Genomic DNA, 12,683 nt, shown 5'->3' with positions numbered 1-12,683 from the left:
CTGAGTTTTTCCTTCAGATTTACCAAAACTGTATAATATGAGGTCAAACCATAGGAGTTTCAATTTGTATGCAATTAGGCAGGCCCTTCTACTACATGGTACTACACTGTGCAGGGACCGCCCTGTCAGCTCTCCATTCTCCTCTATGGGGGATCAGATGAACACGGACTGAATGTCTTTATTATTCAATTCGTTGTATCGAATACCCTCCCAACCCACTAAATAATATTAAAATAATTACTGAAGAGGCCATTAAATAAATTTAATGTATTTATAGATGTACATAAGTTTATGAGGAAAATTAATATGAAAAAATATTTTTTGAATAAAAATTCCCATCCCGCTACTGCGACCTCATCAGTGCAGACTGATAGTGGTCTACGGAATAAGTCACTATTTAACCCAGCTAATAGTGCCAATCAGCAAATAGATGTTTTTAAAAATTTGGTGCTACGTGATTTGGAAACTCTAATACCCCAAAAAAATGCTAATCCTCGATATATTCATGAAGGCATTAAGAGCTTGGAAAAGAGAAAGGAGCTGATCATAAGACCCGCGGATAAAGGGGGCGGTGTGGTTCTACTGACTAAAGAATTTTATCATAACCAACTATCAGAAATGTTGATGGAAGAGGATACGTACAAGCGATTGGACAAGGACCCTACTAAACAATATGAGGCAGAGCTGAAGGCATTAGTGGATTTTGGTGTTTCAACTGGGGTTTTAACTAATAAAGAGATGAAATATTTGACCCCTAGTAGTAGTAGGATTCCTACTATCTATACTCTGCCAAAAATCCACAAGAGTATACAATGTCCACCTGGCAGACCAATTGTTAATGGGATAGGGTCCATCACATCTAGAATGGGACAATATCTTGACTTATATCTGCAAAAAAGTGTCATACAAACAAAAGCATACTTGCAGGATACAAAAAACCTATTACAAATATTGGAGGAGGTGGACCTTACTGATAAAGAAGAGGTATACTTAGTCACGGCTGATGTTGCGTCCCTATATACCATCATCCAGCACGATGATGCGATTTTGGCTCTGAATTGGGCACTCAGTCAGAGAGATGACTTGACACATAACCAAAAAGTCTTCTTAAGAAATGCTCTTGATTTTTGCCTAGGACACAACTATTTTTGGTATGGAGGAAAATTCTACTCGCAAAAACGTGGCGTCGCAATGGGAGCCAAGTTTGCACCTAGCATAGCGAACCTTTTTATGGGTGAGTGGGAAGACAAGAAGATCTTCTCTGTCAAAAGACAAGAATTACTGATATACAGACGGTACATAGATGACCTGATTTTCATCTGGGCCGGAACAAGATCTTCCCTCACAGATTTCCTTGCAGAATTGAACAACAATACTAGTCACATTAATCTGACGAGTGAAATAAGTGCTGAAAACATCAACTTTCTTGATGTTAATATCCACAGACATGGAGAGAGACTTGAGACCAAGGCTTATTTTAAACCTACAGATGCAAATAGTTATCTTCCAATGCAGAGTGGGCATCACCCGGCCTGGCTAAAGAACATTCCAAAGGGCCAAGTGACCAGGATTAGAAGAAACTGCTCCAATGACAATGACTTCTATTCCCAGGCAAATATAATTAAAGAAAAATTCTTGGAAAAAGGTTATTGTGATAAACAATTGGATAAAGTGATTGAAGGAGTAGCATCTACATCAAGAGGTATCCTCTTGAATAACAATAAGGCTAATCGCACTTCCAATAGTCATGAATGGAATTTCATCTCAGGATATCATTCACAATATAGGGAGGTGGAGAATATATTTCTTACACACTGGCATATCCTTTTGATGGATAAAACACTACAACCAGTGTTACCTATAAAACCTGGGTTTATCTATAGGAGGGCCCCCAACTATGCTGATAAGATAGTTAAAAAAGTGATAGACCCTCCCACCCACCCACCTTCTTTTTGGGAGAAAGAAGGGTTTTTTGCCTGTAGACGTTGTAGGGCGTGTAAAGAAGTTAATGCACCAATAAGAGCATTGGAACGGTTCACAACAATTGGTAACAATAAAGAATTCACAATCAAAGGGTTTATTACCTGCAATACATCGTATGTTGTGTACGCTTTACAATGCCCATGCGGTTTGATATATATAGGCCGCACTAAAAGACTCTTAAGGATAAGAATAGCGGAACATGTGGCTAACATTAAATTGGGTTTTAAGGACCATAATGTGTCCCTACATTTTAAGATTTACCATAATCAAGATCCATCGGGACTCAAATTTTGGGGAGTAGAGCATATGAAACCCTCTGTCACGTACCTGGTTGGAGAGCCCAAATGTGCAGGGAGCGGCGCCTCGTAAGCCCCGGCTCGAGAGCCCCTGGAGATGGGAACAGGGATTCAGGAGTCCGGAGGGCACAAGTGCCAGACTGGTTAGCTGGTAGAAGAGACCGGAGCGGAAGGTGCAGCCAGCGCAGGGTGCTGGGCAGGAACGGCTGGACAGCTGGCACAGGAGAACAGGCAGGAGCTGCAGAAGTAGTAGTCAGTGCAGGTCCGTGGGCTGACTGGCAGACGTGGTCAGGACGAGCTGGGTCGGCAACAATCGGGCAGCAGAGGTACAAGGCAGAAGGCAGAAGCGTGGTCAATCAGGCAAAGGGTCGGTGGCAGGCGGCAAACAGGCAAAGTCCAGGAACAGGCCGGGTACAGAATCAGGAACACTTTCACAGGAACAGATAGCAGGAGTCACAGGAACGCTGTAGACGAGACAGCACAGAGGAGCAGGAGCAAGTCCCCTAAGTAGGCAACTGGGCGCCAAGAACGGTCACACGGTACGTCTACGTACCCCCGCGGGTGACCGTGCTCCCGTTAGTGACCCCGCGTACCCGCGTACGTCCGTTCGGCTCGTCGCGCACCCGCGTGCGCCCGCTCGTGTCAACGCGCACCCGCGTGCGCCTGTTGGGGACTACGTGCACTCGCGTGCGTTCGTTAGCGCCAACCCGCGTCCGAAGGCACCGACGATCCCCTCGTACAGGGAACCTGCGGGTAAGTCTTACTTGGGAGACTGGGGTGGTGGAACGACCGTGACATTGCCCCCCCCCAAGGGGCAACCTCCGGATGCCCAACTGTGCCATCTTATCCGGGTGAGCTCTTTTGAAGGCATGGATTAGTCTTTCAGCATGCAGGTTGGACTCCGGTTCCCATGAATTCTCCTCAGGGCCATATCCCCTCCATTTAACCAGAAACTGGGTCTGGTTACGTCTCCTCCTGCAGTCCAAGATAGCTTCAACCTCAAACTCCAATTCCCCATCAATCATCACGGGTTCTGGGGGGTTGGTACTCCGGTCAGCAAAGGGGTCCGGAACCGCAGGTTTGAGCAATGAAACATGAAAGACCGGGTGGATCCGGAATGACCCCGGGAGTTTCAGCTCAAAGGCTACTTCATTTAATTTCCTCAGGATGGGGAATGGACCCACAAACTTCGGACCCAGCTTCCTGGAAGGGCAGGCCAACTTCAAGTTTAGAGTAGACAGCCAGACCTGGTCCCCGACCTGGAGATTAAGTTCGCCCCTTCTCTTCCTATCGAAGACTTCCTTATAGTGTTCCTGGGTCTTAGCCAGCGTTTCTTGAAGGATCCTGTTGTTATTCCTGAAGAAGTTAAGGTCCTCCTGGACCGCCGGTACTGAACACTCAGGAAGGTTACCGGGCAGAAAAAGTGGGTGGAAACCAAAGTTCGCAAAGAAGGGGGACTGTTTAGTGGCCGAGTGGACGGAATTATTATATGCGAACTCTGCCAAAGGTAGAAGCGATACCCAATCGTCCTGGGAGAAGGAAGAGAAGCAACGCAGATACTGCTCCAGCGTTTGGTTGGTTCTCTCGGTCTGGCCGTTAGTTTGGGGGTGATAGGCCGAAGATAAGCGAAGCTCAATTTTCAGGGCCCCACAGAGAGCCTTCCAAAACCTGGACGTGAATTGAACTCCCCTGTCCGAGGTGATGTCAGCAGGAATGCCATGGAGCCTTACTACTTCTTTAATAAAAGTCCTGGCCATCTCAGTAGCCGATGGAGTCCCCTTCATGGGTAAGAAGTGAGCCATTTTAGTAAACCTGTCCACTACCACCAGAATCGAGGAAAAGTCTTCAGAGGGGGGCAGTTCCACGATAAAATCCATGGATATCATCTTCCACGGCCTATCCGGGATGGGTAATGGCCTCAGCAAGCCCCAAACCTTCGACTTACTCCCCTTATTCCTAATGCAGGTGGTACACGCTTCCACATAATCCCTGCAGTGTTTCTTCATCTGGGGCCACCAAAACGTACGTTGAAGTAAGTCTGAGGTTTTGAATGCCCCAAAGTGACCGGCCAAAGGGTGATCGTGGCAGGAGCTGAGGACCGCAGTACGTAACTCCTGGGGGACAAAGATTCTGTCCTGGTGCCAGAGAAGACCATCCTTGGAGGTTAAGGAGGTGTCAGAAGAAAGAGCCGGATCACTGGAGGCCTGTTTAATTCGGGACAAGAGATCTTCTTGGAGCAGGAGAAAGTTTCCTGGGGGAAGAATGGTGTCTGGTGTAGGAGAAACCACTGGCTCATTGTACATCCGGGAGAGAGCATCGGGCTTCACGTTCTTCGACCCGGGCCTGTACGTGATATGGAACACGAACCTGGAAAAGAAAAGTGCCCACCGGGCCTGTCTTGGCTTCAGTCGCTTGGCAGATTTAAGATACTCCAAGTTCTTGTGGTCCGTATAAACCAGGATCGGGTGAGAAGCACCTTCAAGGAGATAGCGCCATTCCTCCAACGCCGCCTTGATTGCCAGTAATTCCCGGTCTCCGACGTCGTAGTTCCGCTCAGCTTCAGAGAGTTTACGGGAGAAAAAGGCCACAGGGTACAAAAGTGACTTAGGCCCCTGTCTCTGGGATAATACCGTCCCAACGGCTACTTCCGAGGCATCTACCTCCAGGATATAGGGCAGCGTGGCGTCGGGGTGTCTCAGGATCGAGGCGGAAACAAAGAGATTCTTCAGGGTTTCGAAGGCTTCTTGCGCCTTGGGAGTCCACAGGAATCTTTGACCTTGTTTGGTCAGCTCCGTGATGGGGGAGATAATGGATGAAAATCCTCTGATAAACTTTCTATAGAAATTGGCAAATCCCACGAACCGTTGGACCCCTTTCCGGTCCGAGGGAGCGGGCCAGTCTAGGATGGCTGAGACTTTCTGGGGATCCATTTCTATTCCATTTACCGAAATGATCAAGCCCAGGAATTGAATGCTCTGTTGCTCGAAGACACACTTCTCCGGTTTGGCGTACAGGCCATGGAGACGGAGACGAGCCAGGACAATCTTCACGTGTTCCCGGTGTTCAACTAAAGAGGAAGAAAAGATTAGGATATCGTCAAGGTATATGACAACAAACAGGTCTAAGTACTCTCTGAAGACATCATTAACGAAATGCTGGAATGTAGCAGGGGCATTACAGAGTCCGAAAGGCATGACAAGATACTCATAATGCCCGAAGCGGGTACGAAAGGCGGTCTTCCACTCATCGCCTTTGCGGATACGGACCAGATTGTAGGCGCCCCGCAGATCCAGCTTGGAGAACACCCTAGCCGACCCCAGTCTCTGGAACAATTCAGGCACCAACGGTAGAGGGTAGCGGTTTTTCACAGTAACCTTATTGAGTGCCCGGTAGTCTACACATGGTCGTAGGGAATGGTCCTTCTTCTGGACGAAGAAAATCCCTGCACCTGCCGGGGAAGTGGAAGGTCGAATAAAGCCTTTCTTTAAATTATCATCTAGGTAGGTCTTTAGAGCTCCCAGCTCGGTCTCAGATAGGGGGAAGATTCTCCCGAAGGGAATCTCCGCTCCCGGAAGCAAGTCTATCGGGCAATCATATAGTCTGTGGGGAGGTAAAGTCTCTGCGCCCCTCTTACTAAAAACGTCCAAAAACTGATGATAGACTTCGGGCACTGCCTGCCGGGTCTCGGTGTCTGTCTCCAAGCAGAGCAAGGAAGGAGGGTCCGTCTTGATGGCTGGAAGGCAATACTGACGACAATAGGCAGATGGAAACTTGATCTCCCCAGTGAACCAGTCTATCAGGGGATTGTGGGCCTTCAACCAGGGTATGCCAAGAATTATGGGAAAGAGAGGAGACTTGATAATGTCCAGACATAGGTGCTCCTGGTGGACCCCCGTGATGGAGACAAGGAGGGGAGATGTTTCCTGGGTTACAGGTCCGGATCTCAGAGAGGAACCGTCGGCCAAAAAGATTGGAAGTTCCTTGGCCCTGGGCCGAAGGGGAATGTTGTTTCTCAGGGCGAAGGATAGGTCCATAAAACCGCTACAGGCCCCAGAGTCAATGATCGCGTTGACGCTGATAGTCTTGCCGGAGAACTGTAAAAGAAGAGGCACAGCCAGGTGAGAGATGGTACTGGTACTAGGCAGGGTAGGAGCAGAGGCGGGAGGTATAAGCAGGCACTTACACGACTTGGCGGGGCAAGTGCGAACATAATGTCCAGATCCCCCGCAGTAGAGGCACAGGTTACCAGATCTTCGGCGTTGACGCTCTTCGGGGGTCAGAGGTGAACATAGTAGTCCCAGCTGCATGGGTTCCGATAAATCCGGAGAAGAAGAAGGACCAGGAAGAACCGGTGGATTGGCACTTGGAACCCGTGGCATCATCCAAACTGGGCGAGAGGTGGAGGAAGAGCGCTCCAAACGACGCTCTCTTAACCGCCTGTCGATCTGGATAGAGAGGTCGATGAGTGCTTCAAGGGTCTCTGGAGTTCCTACACGGGCCAGTTCGTCCTTCAAAGCCTCCGAGAGTCCCATGCGGAACTGGTAACGGAGGGCTGAGTTGTTCCACTCTGTGTCGGCACTCCAGCACCTGAACTCAGACACATAGTCCTCTACTGGCCTGCGACCTTGCTGGAGTGCATGCAAGGCCGCTTCCGCGGTAGCTGCGAGCTGGGGGTCCTCATAAAGACAAGACATGGCTTGGAAGAAGACATCTAAAGAGTCCAGAGAGGGGTCTTTTCGTTCAAGGAGGCGATGTGCCCAGGCCTGGGGTTCGTCGGTAAGCAAGGAGATAACAAACCCTACTTTCGTAGCCTCGAGAGAAAAGGTCCGGGGTTGAAGGGCGAAGAAGAGCTCGCAGGAATTCCGGAAGGCCCTAAACTTATTCCGGTTACCGGAAAAACGGTCTGGTGTAGGGACCCTTGGCGGCAACATGACCACTGAAGGAGGACCTGGAGGTCCTGAGGCGACTGGAGCTGCGGCAGATAGGGCTTGAACCCGTTCCTCCAGACGACCGTAACCCTCTTGCAGGTTCTTCACGGCCTGGGTGAGGCCGGCTAGATGGTGGCACAGTTCATCCATCGGAGACGCTCCCTGCGAGGGCTCGGACATGGCTGTCTCGTCCTGTCACGTACCTGGTTGGAGAGCCCAAATGTGCACGGAGCGGCGCCTCGTAAGCCCCGGCTCGAGAGCCCCTGGAGATGGGAACAGGGATTCAGGAGTCCGGAGGGCACAAGTGCCAGACTGGTTAGCTGGTAGAAGAGACCGGAGCGGAAGGTGCAGCCAGCGCAGGGTGCTGGGCAGGAACGGCTGGACAGCTGGCACAGGAGAACAGGCAGGAGCTGCAGAAGTAGTAGTCAGTGCAGGTCCGTGGGCTGACTGGCAGACGTGGTCAGGACGAGCTGGGTCGGCAACAATCGGGCAGCAGAGGTACAAGGCAGAAGGCAGAAGCGTGGTCAATCAGGCAAAGGGTCGGTGGCAGGCGGCAAACAGGCAAAGTCCAGGAACAGGCCGGGTACAGAATCAGGAACACTTTCACAGGAACAGATAGCAGGAGTCACAGGAACGCTGTAGACGAGACAGCACAGAGGAGCAGGAGCAAGTCCCCTAAGTAGGCAACTGGGCGCCAAGAACGGTCGCACGGTACGTCTACGTACCCCCGCGGGTGACCGTGCTCCCGTTAGTGACCCCGCGTACCCGCGTACGTCCGTTCGGCTCGTCGCGCACCCGCGTGCGCCCGCTCGTGTCAACGCGCACCCGCGTGCGCCTGTTGGGGACTACGTGCACTCGCGTGCGTTCGTTAGCGCCAACCCGCGTCCGAAGGCACCGACGATCCCCTCGTACAGGGAACCTGCGGGTAAGTCTTACTTGGGAGACTGGGGTGGTGGAACGACCGTGACACCCTCCTTGGAGAGGGTCTAACCTTGTACGAGAGTTATCCAAACACGAAATCGGAATGGATATATTTGGTTGACACTCTAACACCAAAGGGGTTAAATGTCGACCTAGATATTAATTGTTTTATCAGTGACTATTAAATCTTTGACTGAGCCTGCTTTTTTAATGTTATAATATTTTAATGTAATTATTTTAATATTATTTAGTGGGTTGGGAGGGTATTTGATACAACGAATTGAATAATAAAGACATTCATGATATGAAGGGTATTGCATGTGCTGCGACATTACCTCCATAAAGTATCTTGATTTACCCACACCCACTCTTATAGACTATTATGATATACATAGAGAGGTTTTCTGACATCGACTGGAGTCTTACCACTGTATTTACCCCATGACTGACACATTATGCAACATTAAATTTTTGGATTAGGGCTGGTGATTATGGGGATTGGGAGTGGCATAGAATGATTACCTCTGTTAGAAGGAAATGTGCAATATTCAGTAGTTGTTAGTTAGTAGTTTTTAATATATTTGGAATACTCTTAACAGTTTTAATACGTTGATGATTTTAAATATTTCTAGTTTTTATGTTTCCTTTTTCGTTTACAATTTTTTCTGTGATTTTTTTTTTTTTTTCTTTGGTGTTGAAAGGAGTTCTAATTAGTATGAAGCCCCTTAATATGGCACCCTATAGCGTTAATAAGCACCCTGGGGATGACGGCTCCTTATAATACAATTAAGATTCAATTTTTGACTGGGGCGTTGGTCTCAGGATGATATGTGATGCAGTTTTGTTATATATGCAGTAATTGTTGTATATACATATACATATATTTTTGATGATACATAAAATATATATTCTGGCTCTGAGAGAGCCGCTTTTTAGAGAGATAATCTAGAAACCTTTATATGTATAGAAAGTTTGTGGCTGTAAACTATATACACATATAGGGATTAATTGATGTGTTTATGTCCTTTTTTATCCTCCTCCTATGCTATCCTTGTTTACTGCGAGCTTTATAGTTATTTATAAATTGAGGATATATTTTTTTTTTTTAACTGTAATTTTATATTTTTAGGGATATTTGTGTTATGTGCTGCTCAGGTTATAATGTCTATAATGTTCGACTTGCCTCTGCAATTAACAGATCGCGACGTATGCGACGATCGTTTTTGCTTTTGGCTATAGTTCCTCCCCGCATTGTATTGTCAGGCTGCTTACGTCCGGTCTCCATGACGATGTGCAGCGTCGTGTGGGCTGGACATTGTGTGGTTGTCTGATTGGCTTGCGGAGAGAGGGCGGGCTGTACATATACTGGCCGGTTGCGTCGTGTAGCCACGCCCTCGGTTGAAGTCGGAAGTGACGAAACGCGTCAGGGCGTGGCCTACACGACGCTACCGGAAGTGAGGTGTGCGCTCCACCGCTAACCACGGACCAGGAAGTGATACCCAGTGTATACAGGGGAACACTGGTGAATGGTTCTGGAATTGCTAAATCGGTGAAGTACACGATTTTAACGCTGATGTTACTCTTTGTTAATGTACGCATATATTGAAGTGGGTGACTTTGCTGATATGTGTCAAACTTTTTAAAAAATAAAACAGTATTATGCTATGTATATATTCTGTTTCATTTCTATGATATACTTGGAGGACTACTTGTGACTGCAACGCTAAAGGGGGATATATATGAATATTACTATATCCATTGAAGTGATTACTCCTTAAGGCTTATCTTATCAGCTGTGTCTGGTGAGTTTAACCCCCGAGGGGGGTACGCATCGCATGTGGTGAAACACTCCCGGTTTATGGTGGAAGAAAGTTTGGCAGCACCTTTGATCACCTTACAACGTTGATTAGATCACTATAGGCACCTTATCTGCACATTTTGGAACTGTCTAGTGATTTTTTTGATTATTATGACTTCTACAAAGGACTTTCTGTTATAGAAATAAGCGCTGTTTTTATACTGATATTCTCGTATATATTGATGAATTGTTCGTATAACTTTTTTTTATATATATATATATATATATATATATATATATATATATATAGTGTTTCTCAATCTCAAATAAATATAATGCATAAATAAAGTGCAACTGTGCAAAAAATAAAGTTCATATTCCCTATTTAAATAAAAAATATGAGCCAAAAGTGCATCTATTCAAAAACCCAAAGTCCAAATTTTCAATTCTACAACAAATTAAAGGCATAGCTCGTAATCCATCACTTCATATAATTGTACACTTGATGTGCTCCTTCTCCAGAAGTCCTTAACTAACTCACCAGAAATTGGATTCGGTCAAATTATAAACCAGCAACATTGCTTTTTGTGTTGTATTTCAGGCAAATCCCCTCTCCACTGTGCTGGATGGAAGGATTTTCATGAGGAAGGAAAACTGCTAAAATAATGCTTATTTATTAAGACTTTTTAAAAGCACTTACATTTCATAAGTGTCTGCCTGACACTAGGTTACAAAAGCATGATGATTGTCTATAATAATTAGCTCCAGCTGCAGTCTCAAAAGCAGGGAGCAAAATACCAGAAACAACGGATGTTGTCAGTGTCCTAGCCCTGACCTACTAGTTTTGTTATTCAACATCCTCATGGAGCGGTATTTTTTTTTTAACAGGAGCCTTCAAAATATTGCTTTTGTGATCAGCAGATTGTGGGTGCAATTTCAGGCTCCTGCGCAATTTCCCTCCAGCTTTCAGCCCATAGCAAGCTGGAGGGAGTGTGAATGCGCTATGAAAGTGCTAATTTATTTACTTGTTTATTATAGATACTTATGTAGTGCCATCAATTTACGCTGCACTTCACACATATATAGATTTTTGTACATTCACATCAGTCCCTGCCCTCAAGGAGTGTACAATCTAAGGTCCCTAACTCACACTCATACATACACATACTAGGGACAATTTAGACAGGAGACAATTAACCTACCAGAATGTCTTTGGAGTCTAGAAGGAAATTGGAGTACCTGGAGAAAACGCACGCAGGCACAGGGAGACCATGCAAACTTCAGACAGGTAGTGCCGTGGTTGAGATTTGAACTGACGACCCTAGTCAGTACACTCCTTTTCAAACTACATGTCTGTCTGCCACTGTGTTTTTTCATTCACAGATTCCTGTAAATGAATGATGCAGATCTGTGAATGAATGATGTGGCTGTGTGGGCGGTGCCCTGCACCGCCGTGGTATTTTCAAAATGTTACAGTGGGTGCAGGAAAAGGCTCCCCCAATTGCTGTCACAGAGAGGGTCAATTGGGGGTGCAGAGGGGGTAACATGTAGCATGCTCCAGAAGGTGAACTTATCATTTAATTATGAGACAGATTGGCATGTTAGATCTGATGCAATCTAGTTCATATTACTTTCAAAAATGTGCAAAGACAGGCAGCCATTTGCAAAACAAGAAATGACATGACATTCACTATTGTTTAGGTATAATATGAAAATTAATTTCACACAATTGTATGGTGCAGCATGTCAAAATTGCACAACTGCATTCATAAATGCCCCTCATTGCATATACAGTAAGTGAACAAATGGTAGGATTCAGTCTAACAAGCAGGGCATGGTTCCAGGTCTGTAAACCCTTCCAGAAATGGACGGGGTCTACATTAGTTTTTATGTCCAGTAGATAAGACATGAATTGTAGAGGACCAGGGAGGCTGTCTGTATTGATCTGGTGGTTGAATTGTGTGCTGAGCCCAGGGAATGGCATTGTTCCCAGCCCATAAGAGGGAATGTCTCCCAGACCTATTGCTGGGACTATAACAAATGCTGCTGTTCCAGATCACCAGTGTACATGCAATCTGTGAGTTATTGATTGTGAGTTTCTGTGAATTACTGATCAAAATCATTGAAACTTCCTGTTGATTGAATGATGTCCCCACCAAGGAAGATAAACTAAACTGAGTACCTTTAGAATACGAGAGAGAGGTTTTGTGACGGACCTCCTGGCACCCTATCTGGGTGCTTCCGCCAAGATACAGCTTCCTCCACTCTGGACTCAGGAACCCGGTATTATAGCTGAGTATTGCACCCAAGAACTAGACGACACTAGCTTAGGTGCAAACAAACTTACTTTATTCTAAACTTGCACAGAATATATACCCCACAAAATCAGATAAGAGCTTGATCACATTGTCCTAAACAATGCAAACTTTAAACAGTAAAAACATTAGTACATCTAATGCCGCGTACACACGACCGGACTTTTCGAGGGACTAGGTCCGACAGACTTTCGACGGAATTCTGACGGAGTTCTTTTTTTTTTTTTTTTATTCTTTATTTAAATTTTTCATTTAAGTTGCGTACAAAACATAATCAAGTATTAAAAGAAAACCATAGGACCGAAATACATTCATGCCCTTCAATTTTTCACATTATCCTGGTTTTCTTTCTTTACTTCTCGAGTTCTTCTAAAATATCTCCCTCCCACCCGTCTCCCCACCCCTACCGACCCATTACCTCGTTAAAAATCATAGATTGTCT

At 46.2% G+C, this 12,683-nt stretch overlaps 1 protein-coding gene across 1 annotated transcript in view; it reads left to right on the top strand.

Moving 5' to 3' along the window:
* Positions 1–12,683, top strand: part of LOC143987733 (uncharacterized) — a 69,549-nt gene that overhangs the window by 17,550 nt on the left and 39,316 nt on the right. The window contains exon 4 of the mRNA XM_077486714.1: positions 1,136–1,702. Within this exon, the coding sequence (XP_077342840.1) occupies positions 1,136–1,702 (567 nt within the window). The remainder of the gene's footprint in view (positions 1–1,135; positions 1,703–12,683) is intronic.

The sequence above is a fragment of the Lithobates pipiens genome, unplaced genomic scaffold (genome assembly GCF_037356315.1).
Source record: "Lithobates pipiens isolate NorthernLeopardFrog02 unplaced genomic scaffold, aLitPip1_a1.2 Scaffold_1, whole genome shotgun sequence".
NCBI classification, from domain to species: Eukaryota; Metazoa; Chordata; class Amphibia; order Anura; family Ranidae; genus Lithobates; species Lithobates pipiens.
Note: the sequence above shows the minus strand (reverse complement) of the source record. Positions and strands in the feature narration are given on the sequence as shown.